The 22,467-nt window shown below is 43.2% G+C and overlaps 1 protein-coding gene across 1 annotated transcript in view; it reads right to left on the bottom strand.

Annotated features, from left to right (window-relative positions):
* TEKT3 (tektin 3) overlaps positions 1-22,467 on the bottom strand; it is a 38,378-nt gene that overhangs the window by 4,972 nt on the left and 10,939 nt on the right. Inside the window, exons 2-7 of the mRNA XM_081583924.1 lie at positions 21,615-22,222; positions 15,634-15,717; positions 10,362-10,432; positions 6,123-6,266; positions 4,272-4,494; positions 1,985-2,139 (exon numbers count right to left, since the gene is read on the bottom strand). Of these exons, the coding sequence (XP_081440050.1) occupies positions 1,985-2,139; positions 4,272-4,494; positions 6,123-6,266; positions 10,362-10,432; positions 15,634-15,717; positions 21,615-22,193 (1,256 nt within the window). The 5' untranslated portion in view covers positions 22,194-22,222. The remainder of the gene's footprint in view (positions 1-1,984; positions 2,140-4,271; positions 4,495-6,122; positions 6,267-10,361; positions 10,433-15,633; positions 15,718-21,614; positions 22,223-22,467) is intronic.

Raw genomic sequence — 22,467 nt, 5'->3', positions numbered from 1 at the left:
TTCAGTTCCTGGGTTGGGAAGATCCCCTGGAGAAGGAAATGGCGACTCACTCAAGTATTCTTGTCTGGAGAATTCCATGGACAGAGGAGCCTGGCGGGCTACAGTCCAGGGGTTGCAAAGAGTCGGACTTGACTGGGTGACTAACACTTTCATGGTGATGGTCAGCATCACCACCTTTATCATCTTCATCATTTCCGGCCTCACAAAGACCCCCTGTTGGACATATGTATACCTATGGCTGATTCACGTTGATGTTTGACAGAAAACAACAAAATTCTATAAAGCAATTATCCTTCAATTAAAAAATAAACAAACAAACAAAAAAGACCCCCCCCTTTCCTTCCCTCCAGGGAACACACAGCCTCACCCCACTGCTTGTTCCCCGGGTAAGAGCTCAGAGTCCTTTTGTCCCTAGATAGAAGGGAACTCTATCGTGGAGCAGGGCAGATGTCAAGGCCAGTGGTCTCTCCCCTCTGCACAAGTTCAAGTTCTGCCCCATCACTCCTCCAGTTGCTATAAATTTGACTTGCTTCTGCACAAAGTGTTTCAAGACATAAGTAGAGCCATAATGAAATCCAGAAAGAGGCAGACAGGCTGGTACTGAGAAATTGGAAATGAAGCCAGGATGGGGATGAGGGTGGCCAAGTCCACACGAGGCCATTTAAAAGGAATCTTCCAGGTTAAAATGATAAGAATAAAATATACCTAGTGTCCAGCAGATGCAGTGTGCAGACAGTTCCCTCCCACCGAGCATACATGGGAGATGCTTGATGAAGACCAGCTGCTTTCAATTTATACTGAGAACAAGAACAAACTGAAATGAGCTGAGATGAGCTGTTGGGGTTTAGGGAATCCTAAGGATGCTCTGAAGGACCAGAGCAGGTATTAGCTGCCCAAAGAGATGAAAGAGAGCAGTGGTGAGAGCAGACAGATGGGGCCTGGGGATCTGGTGCCCAAAGTCTCTTTTCTGATGAGTCTGGGGGACTGAGAAGCTCACAGCGGCCAACCTCTGAGCTGCTTCCAAGACAGGAATCTGGAAACCCCAGAGACTCCAGGGAGATGTAAAGGCACCCAGCGCCTCCTCCACCTGTTGAAGGAGGCTAAATGTTTGTTAACACTTTTCTTGTATGTAGTGTTGATGTCATTTCTTTTTTTCTCTAACTGTGGTAAAATATACGTAACACAGAATTTACCATCTCAGCTCTTAAGTTCATGGTATTAGTACCTTCACAATCTTGTGCATCTATTACCATCTTCTACACTTCAAGAACTTATCATCATCCCAAGCTGCAAACAGTAACGCCATTACCAACACTTTAAAGAAGGCTCCTGTCAAAGCTATGGTCTTTCAAGTAGTCATGTATGGATATAAGAGTTGGACCATAAAGAAGGCTGAATGCTGAAGAATTGATGCTTTTGAATTGTGGTGCAGGAGAGGACTCTTGAGAGTCCCCTGGGCTGCAAGGAGATCAAATCAGTCAATCCTAAGGGAAATCAACCCTGAATACTCATTGGAAGGACTGATACTAAGCTGAATCTCCAACACTTTGGCCACCTGATGTAAACAGCCAACTCATTGGAAAATATCCTGATTCTGGGAAAGACTGATGGAAAAAGGAGAAGAGGGTGGCAGAAGATGAGCTGGTTGGATAGCATCACCAATTCAATGGACATGAACTTGAAACCTCCAGGAGATGGTCAGGGACAGGGATGCCTGCCATGCTGCAGTTCATGGGGTTGCAAAATAGTTGGGCACAATTTAGTGACTGAACAACAATGACAACAAAAAAGGCTCCAGCCTTTGGCTCCTAGACCATCACTAGGTTCCCCCACATCCCCAAGTTGGTGGACATGCCTTTGAAAGGAGCTCAGAGCTGCAGGCAGGCTGGGGGCTTCCCCAGAGGAGCCCAAGCAGACCCAGGAGATGCCCCCCTCATCACCATGACCCCAGTCTGGTCCTCCCCACCTCTCGCCACCCACTCACCGCAGCTGAGCCATGTCTCTGCACAGTTCTATGTTGGGTCTCCTGGTCCGCTCGTCCAGACGGGTCTGAGCCACCTTCAGGAAGGCAGACTTCTCCACAATGGCCTTCTTGATGGATTCAATAGTCATCTCTGTCTGGAAAATCTCCTGCAGGGTCTGTACCAGGAGAAGCAAACGCCCGAGGCTTTGGTGCCGAGTCCCCAACAACCTGCTTCCCACCCTGTGCATCTGGGACCCAGACTCCTCCTCTGCTGGGAACAGGGGTTCTCTGTGGGCCTCCTCCTTTCAGCGCCATCCGGGACCTGCGGTGGGAGGTACAGCACCTGCTCGCACCCTCCGGAAAGCATCCTTCAGACGTGGCGTGTGAATACTGACACCACAGAAATGGGCAAATGCTGCAAACCTGAGCTCACTGTCCTTCTTTCCCCAGATCACTGGCTGTTAGACATTGACTAGTGCACATTTGTATGTGACCCAGAGAAAAGGGGGGCCAGGAACTTTGAGGGCACCCACTTCCCTCCCAAATTTGTATGCCCTTAAGTCTTTATCTTCCTGCTGTCTCTTCTCACTAATCTCAGAGAGGTTTTCCTGCCAGTGAAGGATTTGCCTTAAAGCAAATCAAGGTCAAGCTTTGGGGTGTCTCCATGGAAGGGAGGAGCACTGGAGGTCTGGTAAGCCCGAATTTATATTCGTTTTGCCTTAGAAAAGGTCGCCCTAGTTACCTAAACCTGAATCCCTCCCCACCTGGGAAGCCCTTGAAGAGGTAATGAAGTTAAAATGAGGTCATTAGAGTTGGTCCTAATCTAGTCTGACTGGTGTCCTTATAAAAAGAAGAGACAAAGACAGACATGCATGCAGGGGAGACCACGTGATGATGCTGGGAGATGGTGACAATCTACAAGTCTAGGAGAGAGGACTTAGAAGAAACCATCTCTACTGATAACTTGACCTCAGACTTCAGCCTCCAGGACTGTGAAGAAATAAATATCTGTTGTTTAAGCCACCCTGTCTGAGTGCTTTGTTATGGCAGCCTGAGCAGACTTAATACAGCGGTAAATAAAAATTTGTTGAACAAAGGGACTCCACCATGGCACCTTCTAAAACGTCTTTAGATGGCCTCTCACTGGCCAGGGAGCCCTGCCTTTAGATGACTTCTCACTCCCCTTTAGATGCCCAGGGAATCGTAACCCTTCCCCCATCAATGAGATCCATGGTCTGGCTCCACCTAGTTTTCCAAGCTTCTATTTCAGGACACACACTGTCCATGCCAGCCAGACCAGGCTCTTTACAGAGCTGACTCAACCCCTGATCTGCCACCTCTCGAGGCTTTGTTCCTGATGCTGCCCCACCTGAATGTTCGCTTCTTCCTCCAAACCCCGAAAATAATTTCTTTATTGGCTATTTGGCAACCACCACTTGTAATTTTCTGTTGTTTTTAATTGTGTGTGAGCTTTTCAAGTTACACACACCTTCTCTACAAATATAAGCTTCCTGGAACAAAAACTACCTTTCATCTATCTCTCTGCCCTTCACCGAAGTAGAAGCTGTCTGGCCCAAATATCTGTGGCCCAAAGAATTCATCGTGAGAAGGGAAGGTAAATTCTTGCAGCCTGGGAAGAATGGCGCCCTCAATCAAATAGTACTTCCTTAGAGAAACACGGCCAACAGTGTAAGGTTCTTAAAAAGAGAAACAGAAAACTATATCCAGCATAATCCACAAAAATAATAAGAGCTCCAAGCCCGATACTAAGTAATACAAAGCTCCTTATTTATCTTGAAACCCACGAATTCTGCCTAAATCCTTCATTTTATTGTCCTTATAAAACAAAAGCACTTTAAAAAGTTCAATATCAGAAACATCTTGAACCACCTAATAGTTTCCTGTGTTTCGTTTTATATTCCAGGGGGAATATAAAAAAACGAAAAAACGGGGGCTGAAATAATTCAACAGAAAACATCCCTACCATATGTTCTAATAATAAATTCACTTGCTAGTTACATACAGTGATTCATTAAACTTTAATAATAATATTTTTGTAACTGTTAAATACTAGGAGCCTTTCACGATATAGTGCCTTCTTTGTGTTCCCCAAACCAGTGGATTCCAATTTCATGCTGACACCTGGCTACCTGGCTAACATAAATGGTGCACTTCCTACTGGTTCTCATTTTCTTTAGTCTGTATGGACAGGAAGTCGTGTGCCTTATGGTGGAGATCTGAGGTCCCAGGGCCCCTGCCCTATCTCTCCAGGTTAGCTGCGGGATCCACACCACAGTGCCGGGCTTACCTTTGCCAGGTGAGTCTGAATCTTATTTTTAGCATCCGCGGTCTCAGCGATGCGATTGGTGAAAGCCAAGTTCACCTTGTTGAACTGATTCCACATCTCGTTGGCCGTCACCACCAGGAGGTTTTGGATGTCATCTCTCAGTTTCGCAGAGGCGGCTCGCTCACTCTGGGAGCGAAGAATGTTGTCGTCAGTGAATTTGGCCCAGGACTCGGGCACTGAGACCCTGAAGAGAAAGGAAATACATCCAGACAACGGAAACAATGATGAATCAGCCTAGACGGTCTGCAGGCAACTGTCCATCCGGCGAAAGGAAAAAAAAAAAAACAAATCGCTTGATTCTGGTTTTATTGCATGAAGTGTAAACATCAGAGCAAAGCGTCTTTTAAACCTGTCTTAATTGCTCCTTATTTCACTGCTTACTCTGGAAAGCCACAACACATATTAAGTTCACTACCAATGTAGGGGGAGAAAGGATTGCTGAAGGGTGTGAGTATGTCCATTCATTAGAAAGGTGTCTCACCAGCCTCAAAAGCATTACAAAAAACTATTCAACCTCAGGACTAATCAAAGAAGTACTGTTGAAAATAGCTTACTAATAACCCTTTGTCAGAACAGCAAAGAGCTAAGAGAACGATTATTTTCCAGTGAGCGTGTTTAGAGACAGATTCGCTCATATCCTGCAGGTGTGTGTGTTAGTCGCTCAGTTGAGTCAGACTCTTTGCGACCCCATGGACTGTAGCCCACCAGGATCCTCTGTCCTTGGGATTTCCCAGGCAAGAATACTGGAGTGGGTTTTCCATTTCCTCCTCCAGGGGATCTGCCTGACTCAGGGGTTGATCCTGCATCTCCTGCACTGGCAGGCATTCTTTACCATCTAAGCCACCAGGGAAGCCCTATCCTGCAGGTAGGAATGTTGAATTGCTACAGGCCTGGTGGAGAGCAACGTGAACTGAGTCTCTCAAATGTCATAATCCAGAAATTCTACTTCTAATTGACATGTAACATTACATCAGTTTCCAATGTGCAACATATTGATTTGATTTATGGATATATTGCAAAATGCCCACCACAGTAAGTCTAACATCCAGCATCACACACAGTTGCAAATCTTTTTCTTAGGATGAGAATTTTTAAGATCTCTTCCTGGTGGCTCAGACAGTAAAGAATCTGCCTGCAATGCAGGAGACCCAGGTTCAATCCCTGGATCAGGAAGATCCCCTGAAGGAGGGCATGGCAACCCACTCCAGTATTCTTGCCTGGAGAATTCCATGGACAGAGGAGCCTGGCAGGCTACAGTCCATGGGGTCGCAAGAGTCAGACAGAACTGAGTGACTGAGCACACACACAAAGAAAGGTAACACAGGGTTATCAAGACGCAGAGAGACAGGTCCTCTCATAGAGAAAAGACCATCCATCCCAGATCGTATCCAGGGGCCTGGCAAAGAAACTGTGGACAGGGCAAGTCTAACAAAGAGTGGAAATAAATTATTCAACATTCAGCTGTTTTTCAGCTTGTACTCCTATCACCCCCACCCCCCCATTCAGGGCATCTAAAACACTGGTAACATTTTATTTTCTTTATGCTTAATTATGTTTTCTAGGTTTTCTGCCTCAAGCACGTGCTATTTTCATAGTTAAGATTATAAACAACAAATAATTCTTTTACAAAAGATCGCAGGATGCAACTGGCCACAGAACACGTGAGCTTACTGAGGACCTGTCCATAGAAGGTGAGTCTTACCTTTCTGCATTCTCCCATGACTTCCAACTTACCTGTATGCTGCATCCTTTGGAAAGCAGAGAGAATGAATTCAGTGGCATGGAAATCACAGGCAACCTGTGTCTACTTACGTAGCATCCACCCTCTCCACTCCACGGAAGTAGCTGACGCCGTCCGACGTGTTTCGCAGATGGTGGCATTTATCGTCGATCCTGTAAGCCGACTGCTTGTCACTCAGGTCCTTCTCCAGTTCGTGCTGGGCAGCTCTGTTGGCTCTAAAAGGCAGAAAGAGACAGAGCTTCAGGCTTAGGAAACAATGTCACACAGGGAAGTGTGACTGCCCTTCTGGGTGGGGAACCACCCCTACCCCCACCCTATCCCCATCCCCATACCCACTCTCTCCCATGACCTCCCATGAAAGTCTGCTCCTTCACATCATGTCCAGCTTCTCCATTAAAAGGAGCTTCTCCTGCAACCTAGACGTCCATCGACAGATGAATGGATAAAGTTGTGGTACATGTATGTGATGGAATGTTACTTAGCCATGAAAAGGAATGAATTTGAGTCAGCTGAACTGAGGTGGATGAACCCAAAGTCCGTTAAACAGAGTGAAGTAAGTCAGAGAGAGAAAAACAAATAATGTATATTAAGGCATATATATGTAATCTAGAAAAAAGTGGTACTGATGAACATATTTGCAGGGCAGGAATAGAGACAGAGATGTGCAGAACAGACTTGTGGACACAGCAAGAGAAGGAGAGAGGGTGGGACAAATTGAGAGAGTAGCACTGAAACATTCATTACCATATGTAAAATAGATAGCTAGTGGGAAGCTGCTGTATAGTACAGGGAGCTCTGTGACAACCTAGAGGGGTGGGAATGGGTGGGAGATGGGAGGGAGGTTTAAGAGGGAGGGGACATATGTATTCCTATGGCTGATTCACATTACTGTATGGCAGAAACCAATACAACATTGTAAAGCAATTATCCTCTAATTAAAAAAAAAAAGGAGCTTCCCCTGAAGCTGTCCATACATATGAGTGATGGGAACTCTGTCCAGACTGTCCTGCTATGGGCAGAGATGTGTGGACACACAGAACTGGGTATCTGCAGCCCCTCAGGCTGGCCCCATTTTCCTAACACACAAACCGCCCCCAGACAGGACGCTGGTTTGGAGCAATCTGTCCACATCTGTGCTTCCCTTTCCTTCTTCCTTTTCCTCTTCCACATGCTAACCTCTTTCCCCTCCATTCCTGGAGAGCAATCCCCTGTGAAGTTATCAGGAATTCAGAGTCAGCCTCCTTCCATCTGTAAATGACCTCAGTTTGTGGTCACCCCAGGCCTGAGAGGTTTGCCAGGAGATAGAAACCAAGAGTCAAAATGAACCTCCCTGGCAGGAGCCAGTGTGCAGAAAGAGATCAGGAATTGCGGTACCCAAGCTTGTGCTCCAGCGGCCACCCTCCTGGGAAGGAGCAGCCCTTGGTGAGCTCTGAGATGCTATAATCACAGAGTGCCTACTCAGCACCCAGGAAGCAAAATGGACAAAGCAAAGGTCTCCTCCCTAGAGGAGCATACATCCTACTGCAAGGCAACAGGCAGTCCCTATAAGGAATAGGCAAATCCTGTGGCTTATCAGCAGAACAATTCAGAAAACAAAGCAGGAAAAGGGGGCCAGGAATGTGAGTGATGATTTTAAACAGGATAGTCAGGGTAGGACTCCTAGAGGAGGTGGTGCTTGACCCAAGACTTGCAGAGGGAGAACCAGACCAGACAAAGCCTTACTGGCCATTGGAGGGAGCCAGGTTTTTCTCTTAGGTGGAATGAGAGACCACTGACTTACATTCTTAAAGGATCATTGTGATGTGGGGTTGACAACAGACTTCAGGGGACAGAGAGGTCCCATTAGCAGACACATGCAGTTACCCAGGTGAGACACAGTGGCTTAGACCAACAGGGCAGCAGTGAAGGAGGGGAGAAAGGCTTAGATTCTGGAGATGCTTTAATGATAAAACCAGGGGAATCTCCTAGGAGATCAGACATCAGTGAGAAAAAAATAAAACCTGATGTTGAGTCACTGGAATAGCAGGAAGCCATCGGTGGAGGTAGGCGAAATTGAGGGTGGGTGGGGGAGAAGAACACAGAAGGTCTTGCTTAATGTCTGAGTGTCTGTTAAACATCCAAGTGGAGATACGAAGTGGGTTGTTGGAACTGGGGAGAAAGTTCTGGGCTAGAGTAAAAATTGAGGAGGCAATCGCATAAAGCACATACAGAGAGCACCTGAAAGAAGCAAAGGACTGGATAATCCTAGTCATTTCTGAATTCTGGCCTCAGCACAGAGAAGCCACCCAGGAAAACCTGCGTGGGACTGAACCAGCTGATTTCTAACTTGGCCTGTGCCTCTGGGTACTTCACCGGACCTGTCAGAGCTCTTAATTTTGTGGTTTGTAAAGTAGAAACGAGGGTAGCAGCATGCAGGTTGTCTGCGTTTTGTGAGTTCTAAGTCAGCGCATCCGTGTACACAGGATGAGAGAAGACGGAGCTGCCTTCCTGCTGCTTCCCAAGTCCAGTCTCTCGCCTCAGGCTACTGGGTTGAATTCTGGGACTCGAAGACCTTCCTCATCTGTGTTCTGGGACCAAGATGCTCCTCAGGCTTCCTCTCTTGGGCTGACACCCTTGACCTCCTCTGACCTGACTTCAGAACCTCCTTAGGAAGGTCTTCTCTCCATCCACCACCTTAGCGCCCAAGATGAGAGAGATCTATGTTGCCATGTTGGTTTCTAATGAGACTCCATCCTCAGCTGAGATCCTCGCTGGTCTCATTGTTTCTTCCTTCATCATTCCTCCCAAGACAAGTAGAGTTGAAACCCCTCTCCCATTGCCTCTACTGGACCAAGTCCAGTAACCATGTTAGGGATCCCAGCCCCCATCTCCTGGATGGAGAAACCATCCCAGGAAATTAGGTGGGCATTTTGCCCACTGTGCATTAAAGAGCAGAGGATATGGAAGATGCGTGGCAGATTTCAGATTATGAAAAAAAAAAAAATGAAGATTAGGAACTGGACCAGAAGAAAACAGAACAATCATTGGAATCACACTCAACTGATTCTGCAATTTCCAAGGAGCAGAAACCAGAAATTAACATCACAGCTGCTGTGTCCTGCATTTATAGCTTAAGTAAACTGTCCACTTACTTAACCAAGCCATGGGCAGTCAGCCATCCACAACCAGTCCTTAGCTATTTCTGAATTAAAGAGCCCTTTCAATCACAGCTTGAGAAACACCTTAGCCATCTGAACCTGACTGACCTTCACAGCATCCATCCTGAAGGTCAGGAGACTGAGAACCACCACCACTTTCAGAGCACTTGTTCCTTTGGCTACATCACATATTACTGCTGACAACATCAATACAGGCAGAATGATCATTCCCTTTGTGTGACATATTCCACACTACTTCTTCCCACGGCCATCACCAAATGCATGTTTATCTTTCTAGTTTTTTCAGCCAGTACTTTTTCTATGCTGACAGTTGTTATCATGGCTTCAAATCCTCCTTTGACTATTATTCTTTGCCCTCAACTTCCACGATAAATATTAAGTACCTACTATCTACTATGGAGTCAGACAGAGGAGCCTGATGGGCTACAGTCCATGCAGCTGCAAAGAGTTGGACACGACTGAGCAACTGAACTGAACTGAACTATCTACTATTGCCAAGAGAAGAAGAATTTGTATTTGGTTAGAGGAGGATGGGTGAATGATTGTAATGCCGTGGATGTAGTGAATGCAATGATGTCATCACAGCACCAAGGACCATGTACGAGGGTTGCCAGGAAACCAGAGAAGGCTGAGTTTTTAAGGAGGAGCAGAGAGTAAATATAAAAGTGAAAGTGAAAGTAGCTCTCAGTCGTGTCTGACTCTGTGCCACCCCATGGACCGTAGCCTGCCAGGCTTCTCCATCCATGGAATTCTCTGGGCAAGAATACTCGAGTGGGTAGCCAGTGCCTTCTCCAAGAGTAAATATAGAAGTGTCACAATTCATCGCTTTTCCAGCTGTTGATCTGAACATGTACAAGTCAATCTCTTATCAAAAAATGGAGTCTTTTGAGTTAAAAGAAACCTTGGTCATACTTCAAGTGAGGACAAAAATCCTTTCTAAACCATTGCAAAAAAATATTTCTTAAAATAAAAATGTAAAGTAAATATCCCAAGTATTCGTCTTAACCTCTAAATAAAAACATATGTGCATATGGATGTGTGTCCATGTATAAGAAATACTTACATAAGAAGCTAAGAGAAATCTGATTGGGAGGCATGGAAGTATAGCTTCATGATAGATTTTTAATTGTATAGAGAAGTTAAAGTTCTTACGCCAGTTGGGCAATGGCCTTGTCCAAATACAGCTTCATCCTTTCTTGACAACACAGAATAATATCAACTTCCTACTCAATTGAAAAAAAAAGGAACATTAATGTTTTGATTATGAACATAACGTTCAAAGTCAACAATGTAACAAAACATCAATGAAGGAAAACTTTGTTACTGGGAGAATTGTGACATAAAATAAGAAAATAATTTGATACCCTCTTATTTACCTATATGCCCCTATGACATTGCTGTCTCAATAGAAGACTGAAATTCACCCTTTACAGGGTTATTGGGAAATTATATTATGGAACAAGTTGGGACAGGGGTAAAATTTTAGGAGTTTTATCTTTTATTGCTGGTCTTTAACTAAATCAATGGATCAACAAATCAAATTCTGGTGATGCACAAGGTTGAATTGAATGCATGGCTTCTTCTGTGCTAAGTACTCTTCCAAGAAAAGCAAATCTGGGAGGGAAAAGGATAGCCTAAAAGGCAGTTCTCTCTGGAAATGCATGTGACTTTCAAATGACCCAGTTTTATGTTCCAGATAGAGTCCAACCTCCACCCTGGGAGGCCAGCCCTCCCCTCGTCCAGCCTCTGCCCTCAGCCCAGCTCCTATACTGGTATAAAAAGCTGCACTATCCACACCATCTGCTTGGCCACACACGTGGTACTTTGATGCTGCTAGAATGTATACACTGTTGACATATGTTGTAGCAGAGATTGTTTCAATATTTACTTCCCTTTGAACTTCATATTCACATATCAGAACCTTAAATAGCACCTAAAAGACATTTAAGGCATGCACATAAGCACTGTTGCCACTTTTTCAAATGAAAAATGATCATACCGTCCTATTGAACAATGAACTCCTGAACACTCTCCTGTGACATAAAACAATACTGTGATGAACAACCTCAAAAATATTTAGACGCCACCAATGGGGATGCCTTTTTTCAAGGTTTTGGCAAGTGCAGCCAAGTTGCCCTTCAGAAAAGTTATCCCCAACTGTTAATCTAACAATAAATGAAGGTGAATTTCCTCACCTCGCACACCCAGTGGACACTGTGATTGCTCTCAATCTTGGTCAACATGACAAGCCCCCCACATAAAAGCACTCTTGAACAGATTTGCATTTTAATATTATGACTATGTATTTGTTCATGATCTGACTTTCTTCTTTTGTGAACCACCTGTTCATGTGCTTGTATACCTTTTCTGCTATGTTTTTCTTATTTATAAATATTCTTATATTTAGAATTCAATCTTTTCCCATTATATGTCACAAGTACAACATATGTGTCATAAAATATTTTTTACCAGTTTGGTCCTTGCCTTTGTATTTTGTGTGTGGTGTTTTTGATACAGATATTTATGATCTCTATGGTGTTAAACTATTAAAAGTTCCCCCTTGGGGTTTCTGCTTTCATTAGTTTGATTTTAAAGTCCTCTTCTCTTCAATGTTAATTATTACTCAACTATATAATCTTCTTATTCTTTCATTGCTTAATTGGTGAACATAAAAATATTATGCCTAGAGCTTATTTCAGTGATAAGCCTCCTGCCTGATCCTCCGATACTCTGAATGATTGGAGTAAATGAAAAGCTAAATTCCCACATCATGTGACCAAGTTCCCCTGCTCTTACAGGCAGCAAGGATTTCTCACATGTTCTCATTGTAGGTTGTGCATGTCTTTGATTTTTAGTACTATTCAGTCTTCATCTTTCTCTATGGCTTGGTATGTGTGTATAGCTGGTTCACAGAGGTGTTGACAAAGGATCCATGGAATACTGCTTAGAAAACACCACTTAAAACCCAAAATCTCAGTGAGCTTTTATGCTATGTGTACACAATGCACACAGAGGGAATTCCTGGAACTTCAAGTGGATAACAACTACATTTAATGAGACACTTGCTATAAGATCCTTCAGCAGTATTTTTTACATCTGAATTTAAATAATGTCATATGGTGAACATCATGGTTGGAGGTAGAAGGCTTCATGGGGCTAGGGAATGCCTGAAACCAAAGACTTTTGGAACCTGTTCCCCAATGCTAACACCTACTAATCCATACTCATATATGGGCTTCCAGGAAATGCTCCCAATGGAAGCAAAGGCAGGTCTAACACCTTATCCCCTCAACCACCCATGAAAAGAACATTTACAGAAGATGGTGGACACAGACAGAGGGCAGAAGGGCCCAGATGTAATCAGATCAATAGCTACCGCCCAACACCCAGGGAAGCAAACAGAGATCATGGCAGGAAACCCAAGAACAGCACACTAGGAGCCTGGCAAGTGGGCCCACTCCCTCTGGATCCTGAACTTGGGGAGGAACAATAAACCCCATGAATCAAAGGGTCACGGAGGAACAATAAACCCCATGAATCAAAGGGTCACGGTGACTGCTCTGCATTTATCAGAGTCTCAGTGATCAGAGTGAATATGTCGTGGCTTAAGATGGAAACAGAACAAGGAGTCGCATCCAGGCATTTGAAGAATCTCGAATGAATCCTACTCTTTGAGCAGGTGAAACCTTTGCGAGGCATCTCGTTATGGTTCTCCTCTTGGGAGCTATATAGTCTTGGGATGGGGAGAGGAGTTGGGGGATAGAACAGAGATTTCACAGCCTTTGGCTTCCCCTCACCTCAAGCAAAACCTCGCCTTGTCGCCTCACACTCCTGGGTCTTGGGTGGGATAGTGGTTAAAGACACTATTTGGCATCAGATAGCCCAGCTCCAAGGTGGCTTTGCAGATGCTGGGACCGAAGGCAAGTTATAAGCTAAGGGGTAGATACCTTTCTAGGCTGCGGGGTAGAAAATTACGTGCCTCGCAGATGAAAAGCTCTCAATAAGGCGTGGACCTTACAACATGACATGGGTCATAGAGCGTGACTTAGAACTTGATCCTCACACACAATGTGGACTCCACCCTATTCTCAGCTGAGGGACATCGGCCGGGTCACAAGAACCCTGAATGCTGACCACACTTGTGGCTGTGTGCTGACTCGGCTACACCCTGAACTGTGGACATACAGTCATTTCTGGGACCTCACTGTTAAACCCAGACCCTGCTTCTAGCAGAGTGTCATTCTATGTATGCATGTTAACTGAGCCTTTTTAAGTTTGGGGAAAGTGGGTCATCTAACATACTCTTAAGAGACAGAAGAGGTTACTAAAATCAAACTTTAAAAATCAAATTGTAAGTCCAATTGTATCTGGAATCTGGGTGATGGCAAACAAATATCACCTATAGGAGTAGACACTCCATTTCTTTGTGGGGTTGTTTTTGCTTTGTTTTGGTTTTGGTTGTTGTGTTGGGGGTTTTGTTTTGTGGAATCTTAGTTCCCCAGTGAGGAATCAAACCCATGCCCCCTGCAGTGGAAGTGTAGAGGCTTAACCACTGGACCACCAGGGTTTCCATATACACAGTGTTTTGTAATGATGATACTCTCAAATTCTCACACATCCTTGAGTTTGGGATGCAGAAAGTGTTTTCTTAAGAGATATGCATTCTCAGTATTTGCTCTTCCATCACTTGAAGTTGACCCATCACCTGGTCAGTTGTGAGGGGGCTGTAGTCCCCCAACCTATTTAGAGGCGGAAATCCCAGATAGGGAAGGCATGTCTTGCTACTGGCAGTGAGAACCCAGCCAGACATTTTTTCCATGCTGGCATCAAGGTTCTATTCAATACTGTCTCGGAGCAGAATCCTCCTGGGACAGAGTCATAGAACCAGTAACAGGTCCCTCAATAGGAAGGGAAGGCAGAAGGCATCAGGGTCCAAGAACAGTTCACTTTCAGGCTTCATGAATGTGAATGAAAAAATGAGGTCCCACGGACATATGTTTGGCACTTGGGGATGCAGAATGAATGCTTAATAGAGTATGCAAGCTAAAAAACAGAAATAGGGAAGGGTACCAGGTACATAAGAGCTGAAACCTTTAAGGAATGGCAGAGACCTTGTGAGAGAGAGCCTAGGAGGTAAGGTCAGAGGATGGAGAACAAAATCATCTTTAGTTGGTGGAAGGTGGAAGAGAGCCTAATGGGAGGACCAGCACCATACATCAGATATAACTACAAGCTTCTGGATGGCAATTTGGCTGCATGTCAAAAGCTCTACAAATGCATGTACCCTTTGACAAATCAATTACATTTTCAAAAATGTATTCTAAGGAAATAATCTGAAATACATACAGTTATCAATACCATGCCTATATGAGGGCAAGGGCCACTTGGAAATCTCTGTACTTTCCCCTTAATTTGGCTGTGAACCTAAAATGCTCTAAAACATTGTCTTTAAAAGTAGCACTGCCCTTCCAAATCTACATTTAAGAATAAACACCATTGAGCATGTATCCCACCAAAAAATGCACTGTTCAAATTCATAGATATAGTATAATTCTAATCTTGAAGATATGTTTGTGTGTCTTCAGATTGGGTGACATCTACCTAAGCGTGATTACGAAAAAGACCAAAACATTCTAAAATGAATAGTCATTCCTAACTGAACTTTGAGTGATTTTTATCTTTTATTTTTTTATCTTCTTTATCTATTTTTATCTTTATTGCATTTTTCAAATTCCCTCAGGAAATATCTATTACTTTTATAACCCCTCCCAAAATATATCTTTGTAAAAAAATAACACACTCCTACTGTATAGCACAGGGAACTATATTCAATATCTTGTAAAAAACCATAATAGAAAAGAATATGAAAATGAATATATACACGTATATATTTTATACACACACAAACACACACACACACTCATATATGAATCACTCTGCTGTACACCAGAAGCTAACGAAGTGAAAGTTGCTCAGTCATGTCCTACTCTTTGTGACCCCATGGAGAATTTTCCACGCCAGAAATACTGGAGTGGGTAGCCTTTCGCTCCTCCAGGGCATCTTCCCAACCAGAGATTGAACCCAGGTCTCCTGCATTGCAGGCAGATTCTTTACCAGCTGAGCCACAAGGGAAGCCCAAGAATACTGGAGTGGGTAGCCTGTCCCTTCTCCAGCTGATCTTCCCAACCCAGCATTGCAGGTGGATTCTTTACCAACTGAGTTAGTTATCAGGAAGCCCACTGTAAATCAACTACATTTCAATAAGAAAATTAAATGTAGTTTCTCCTAAATGCTATAAATATCTGATACTACAACTCCTTACTTATAAGTGTCTTTATGTAACATCATTTTTGTTTCTAGACATTAAATGGCAAATGCACATTTGCCAGTAAGTTTCTTATTGAAGGACTTGCTCCATATTTACCGCCAGCAGCTCTTTTTCCACTTCATCATGAACTAGATCAATTCCCATTCTCTTCTCTCGATGAAATAGACATTCTCGGGCTACCTACAGACACAGAAATAATGGGAAACACTAATACAAACTGACTAAAATCAGTGACTAGCACTTCTAATAACCTGTTTCTAAGATGAGTCAATAAATACTCCCAATACCAACTTTTCAAGCCATTTTGTTGGAAACCAAACAAGAAACTCACTGTGACAACTAAATGAATCCCTACTGCCAGTGAAAAGGTAAAGAGTTTGAAAAATTACTGATTTGGAAAGTTGACAAAATGAAGCAGATGGTGTCCTACTTAATTCCCACAGATCATCTGAGAAAATTATTTGGCATTAATTCCTTCTAGAGAATAGTTCAATAACCCAAATCATAGTCTTTAAGATATTATTTCTAAATATTTTCTACTGAGAAGTGAGAGGAATAAACAAGTGATTATTTAAAGACATCAAAACATTTGTGTAGCCAAAAATCCAGGTGATTATTAAGTACCATTTATTGCTTTCCTAATTATAAAAATAATACATCTTAATCATTAAATAGGAAAAAAGAGAAGTTGAAAATGTTATTCATACCCTTATCACCATTGTGTTTGTTTTTAACAAAACAGAAGTTATAATGCCCTCATAATTTTACATTTTGGGATTGATATTAAATAGTAGACCTGAAATAGTCTTTGAGACAAAGTATGTTAATGACCCCAATAGAACAACTAAACTATGTATGAAAGAACATTATGTGTTAAAATACCGTTTTTCAAAGAGTATTTCATGACATGGGATGACTGTATAATGTTAAAATTTTTTAAAGCATAAAACACAACAGTATGTACACCATAGTCAGGATGTAATATCATTGAACAAAATCTTGGAGTGAATCTCTAATTTTTTAATAGTACAATGTACACTTACTGGATCATTGAAAAAGCAAGAGAGTTCCAGAAAAACATCTATTTCTGCTTTATTGACTATGACAAAGCCTTTGACTGTGTGGATCACAATAAACTGTGGAAAATTCTTCAAGAGATGGGAATACCAGACCACCTGACCTGCCTGTTGAGAACCTGTATGCAGGTCAGGAGGCAACAGTTAGGACTGACATGGAACAACAGGCTGGTTCCAAATAGGAAAAGGAGTACGTCAAGGCTGTATATTGTCACCCTGCTTATTTAACTTATATGCAGAGTATATCATGAGAAACGCTGGGCTGGAGGAATCACAAGCTGGAATCAAGATTGCCAGGAGAAATATCAGTAACCTCAGAAATACAGATGACTCCACCATTATGGCAGAAAGTGAAGAACTAAAGAGCCTCTTGATGAAAGTGAAAGAGGAGAGTGAAAAAGTTGGCTTAAAGCTCAACATTCAGAAAACTAAGACCACGGCATCTGGTCCCATCACTTCATGGGAAATAGATGGGGAAACAGTGGAAACAGTGTCAGACTTTATTTTTGGGGGCTCCAAAATCACTGCTGATGGTGACTGTAGCCATGAAATTAAAAGACACTTGCTCCTTGGAAGAAAAGCTATGACCAACCTAGACAGCATACTAAAAAGCAGAGACATTACTTTGCCAACAAAGGTCTGTCTAGTCAAGCCTATGGTTTTTCCAGTGGTCATGTATGGATGTGAGAGTTGGATGGTGAAGAAAGCTGAGCGCCGAAGAATTGATGCTTTTGAACTGTGGTGTTGGAGAAGACTCTTGAGAGTCCCTTGAACTACAAGGAGATCCAACCAGTCCATCCTAAAGGAGATCAGTCCTGGGTGTTCATTGGAAGGACTAATGTTGAAGCTAAACTCCAATACTTTGGCCACCTGATGTGAAGAGCTGACCCATTGGAAAAGACCCTGATGCTGGGAAAGATTGAAGGCAGGAGGAGAAGGGGACGACAGAAGATGAGACGGTTGGATGGCATCACCGACTCAATGGACATGGGTTTGGGTGGACTCCAGGAATTGGTGTTGGATAGGGAGGCCTGGCGTGCTGCTGTTCATGGGGTGGCAAAGAGTTGAACACGACTGAGCGACTGAACTGAATTAAATTGAATACTTACTAGAAGATGAATTAATGGGTTGAAGGAAACTCTGATTTTAATGTGTATTACAAAATTGCTTTCCAGCAAGTTTCTACTTAAGTTGAGTAAGTAAGTTCAGTCGCTCAGTCGTGTCCAACTCTTTGCGACCCCATGAATCGCAGCACGCCAGGCCTCCCTGTCCATCACCAATTCCCGGAGTCTACCCAAACCCATGTCCATCGCGTCAGTGATGCCATCCAGCCATCTCATCCTCTGTCGTCCCCTTCTCCTCCTGCCACCAATCCTTCCCAGCATTAGGGTCTTTTCCAGTGAGTCAACTCTTCCCATGAGGTGGCCAAAGTATTGGAGTTTCAGCTTCAACATCAGTCTTTCCAATGAACACCCAGGACTGATCTCCTTTAGGATGGACTGGTGGGATCTTCTTGCAGTCCAAGGCACTCTCAAGAGTCTTCTCCAACACCACAGTTCAAAAGCATCAATTCTTTGGCGCTCAGCTTTCTTCACCATCCAACTCTCACATCCAAACATGACCACTGGAAAAACCATAGCCTTGACTAGACAGACCTTTGTTGGCATAGTAATGTCTCTGCTTTTCAATATGCTATCTAGGTTGGTCATAACCTTTCTTCCAAGGAGTAAGCATCTTTTAATTTCATGGCTGCAATCACCTTCAGCAGTGATTTTGGAGCCCCCAAAAATAAAGTCTGACACTGTTTCCACTGTTTCCCCATCTATTTCCCATGGAGTGATGGGACCAGATGCTGTGGTCTTAGTTTTCTGAACGTTGAGCTTTAAGCCAACTTTTTCACTCTCCTCCTTCACCTTCATCAAGAGGCTCTTTAGTTCTTCTTCACTTTCTGCCATAAGGGTGGTGTCATCTGCATATCTGAGGTTATTGATATTTCTCCCGGCAATCTTGATTTCAGCTTGTGTTTCTTCCAGCCCAGCGTTTCTCATGATGTACTCTGCATAGAAGTTAAATAAGCAGGGTGACAATATACAGCCTTGACGTACTCCTTTTCCTATTTGGAACCAGTCTGTTGTTCCATGTCCAGTTCTAACTGTTGCTTCCTGACCTTCATACAGGCTTTTCAAGAGGCAGGTCAGGTGGTCTGGTATTCCCATATCTTGAAGAATTTTCCACAGTTTATTGTGATCCACACAGTCAAAGGCTTTGGCATAGTCAATAAACCAGAAGTAGATGCTTCTCTGGAACTCTCTTGCTTTTTCGATGATCCAGAGGATGTTGGCAATTCAATCTCTGGTTCCTCCGCCTTTTCTAAAACCAGCTCGAACATCTGGAAGTTCACGGTTCACGTATTGCTGAAGCCTGGCTTGGAGAATTTTGAGCATTACTTTACTAGCGTGTGAGATGAGTGCAATTGTGCGGTAGTTTGAGCATTCTTTGGCATTGCCTTTCTTTCTACTAGCAATATACAGAGTATCTGTCTTCTACATTTTTGCTGACCCTATACATTATCAGTTTTCATTTTTGCAAATTTGAATGAGCCAAAGAAGTTTCCTTCATGCCTTAGCTTGCATTTGTTTCAGCATGCATGTTTATCATTGAGTTTTAATATTTTTTCTTACATACAGTGGACCATCGGTATATCCTCTTTTGAGATGTATCTATTCATGTGACTAATTCTCATTTTAATTAGGGTCTTCTGCTACTGTGCTGATTGTAAATGTTTAAACACACAAGATATCTGGACAAAAAAAACTGCAAAAAAGAAATTTAAATTATACACATCTTATGGAAATCAGTCATCACTGAAAGGAATGGTAAGGGAAAAAATTTAATCTCCTCTGGAATTAAGTAAAAGTAAGTGGGTATCATTTTAAAGGATCATTAAAGTGGGAGTGGGGATGGATGTAGAACAGACCAGAAATCCTCAAAATGTTCCAGAGCTCAGAGTAAGTACGGAAGGACTTCTGATCCCCAAAAAACAATTTATGGTAAGTTAATTTAAAACAATCTCATTAGCATCCTATAGACTTTTCTCAGGATTTCTGTGGTTCTGTGTATTTGTGTACACTTGTGTTCAGTGGGGAGGAGACACAATGAGAAGTTACAGTGTGGGGGAGGGGTCTCCAGCAAACCCCCCAACCCACTAGACTTCCAGCTCCTCAATACTCCAATCTCCTCTACTACAGATGCTGTAAAATAACCTACTGGAAATGCTTATCACTTGGAAAATGAGTTATACAAACATGGAGTAAAATGGTGTTAGCTTTGCCCATCCACATACATCAGTTCAGTTCAGTTCAGTCGCTCAGTCGTGTCCGACTCTTTGTGACCCCATGAACTGCAGCACACCAGGCCTCCCTGTCCATCACCAGCTCCCGGAGTTTACCCAAACCCATGTCCATCGAGTCGGTGATGCCATCCAACCATCTCATCCTCTGTCATCCCCTTCTCCTCCTGCCCCCAATCCTTCCCAGAATTAGGGTCTTTTCCAATGAGTCAACTTTTCACATGAGGTGGCCAAAGTGTTGGAGTATCCACATACATACAACTTCTCAAATAATTTGTCATTTGCACATCTTCAAAGACAGAATGTTTTCTTTCAATGGTAGTGGATAGAATGGGGTCAGGGGAAGCGGGAAGCAACATGCACACAGAGGGTTAGTGGTAATTGGATCTCCACTCAGAAGCTTAATCAGAGGCCAGCAACCTGATGAAAGGCTGCCCCCAAGACCACAACTGGCTCAACCGCCATCCCATTTCTCTATTTAATCAAACTCATTCCATCTCCTAAGAAGGTCTCATTTGATCATTTCACTGTGCCCCAAAGTGGAATCACCACATGCACATGGAAGGCATTTCATGACATAGACTAAAAGGACAGCTTATCTTTTTCCTTTCAAACAATGTTTATGTTAGACCAGGGACAGCAATGACCAAGCAGCCTATTTAAGAGATGGGAAAATGGCATTTTCACCATAAAATATTGGGTGTCCTAAGAATGTCGCTTTTTCATACTGTTCATGGGGTTCTCGTGGCGAGAATACTGAAGTGGTTTGCCATTCCCTTCTCCAGTGGACCACATTCTGTCAGAACTCTCCACCATGTATGGTGGGAGAGCTAGACTACATGTATATATGGATGGGTGTGAGATACAATGATGTATGGACATGAGAGTTGGACTATAAAGAAAGCTGAGAGCCAAAGAAATGATGTTTTGGAACTGTGCTGTTGGAGAAGACTCTTGAGAGTCCCTTGGACAGCAAGAAGATCAAGCTAGTCAATCCTAAAGGAGATCAGTCCTGAATATTCATTGGAAGGACTGATGCTGAATCTGAAACTCCTGTACTTTGGCCACCTGTTGCGAAGAACTGACTCATTGGAAAAGACCCTGATGCTGGGAAAGATTGAAGGCAGGAGGAGAAGAGCATGACAGAGGGTGAGATGGTTGGATGGCATCACTGACTCAATAGACATGCGTTTGAGTAAACTCCAGGAATTGGTGATGGACAGGGAAGCCTAGCATGCTGCAGTCCATGGGGTCACAAAGAATCAGACAAAACTGAGTGACTGAACTGAAGAATGTCACTTTAATCAGCCTCTGATGTGTGCAGAATTTTCTCCTTTTTTTTTTGGCAGTGCCACTGGGCTTGCAGGAGGAGATCTTTGTTCTCCAACCATGGATTTTACCAGTGACCTCAGCAGTGAAAACATAGAGTCCTAACCACTGGACCACCAGAGAATTCCCAAATTCTTTCTACTTAATGGCTGTTCTGAAAAATGTGTGAAAAATAGCAGTGGTTTTATCATCAACGAAACTTGTTACAGATTTATTGATAGGAGCTTGGCTCCTACGGGTGAAGTGAAATATACTGCAATAGATAAATGTTCTTGACAATTCAATGATGGGTTATAATCCTTTTAATAAAGTTGTATATTTACCTGAAGAGGAGCTTCTGTCTCCATCAAAGCCCTCTCCAATCTTTTCTTAATGTCAGTTAGTTCATTTGTCTCTCCAATCATTGCATCCAACTCATGAATGATTTCAGATTTCCAAAACCCTATGTCGTTGACTCGTTCTCCCAAATTTTGGGTGGAGTCTGCCTGGGTTTTTCTTGTTTGTTGGTATTTGTCTTGAATCAAGCGAGATGTATCCACTCTTAGTCTCTCTGAATTGTGTCGGGAAGTGTTGGACTCTTGAAAGTTGGTTAGGTTGGACCTGTACCAATCGTCAGGTGTATACCTGGTGAAGAGGGTGGTTCTGTTGGAGATAAAGGGTAGCATGGTGCTCTCGGACACCCTCTGAGATCTGCTGCAGTACGGGTCCAAGGCTGGCCAGTTGGAGGCTGCTTTGTAGTATGTGCTTGGCCTCCACGGCAGGCTCAGGCTATGGGTCAAATTGTAGTGGGGGAAGCGATCCTTGTAGCTTGAAGCCATGGTACTGACGGCTGGTAGGAAGTTGGTTGGTGTTGGTCTAGGGTGGGCATAAGTTGCCGTTAAGGTAGAACCTGGAAGCTCCATGATGCTCAAACAGTATCTGTAAATCTCTCCTGTTTAAAAGAGGTCAGGGGGAGGCAAAAATAGATAGTCACATAAACTAACTTAGGTGAAAGCTTACACATAAAAGGTCAGGTCTGGCTTACTATAAGTAGCAGTGATAATGCATTAAATATTTGTTTTAATTTGATGTCCACCTTTACTAGTGATAACATATCCCCAATTTTTTTTTTTGATCTCTGTATCTCTAGACTGTATTCAAATCACATTTTTGTAGATTGGCCATTTGAGTTTTTGA

This window comes from Giraffa tippelskirchi, chromosome 3 (genome assembly GCF_054371585.1).
Source record: "Giraffa tippelskirchi isolate mGirTip1 chromosome 3, T2T-mGirTip1v1.2.pri, whole genome shotgun sequence".
Classification (NCBI taxonomy): domain Eukaryota; kingdom Metazoa; phylum Chordata; class Mammalia; order Artiodactyla; family Giraffidae; genus Giraffa; species Giraffa tippelskirchi.
Note: the sequence above shows the minus strand (reverse complement) of the source record. Positions and strands in the feature narration are given on the sequence as shown.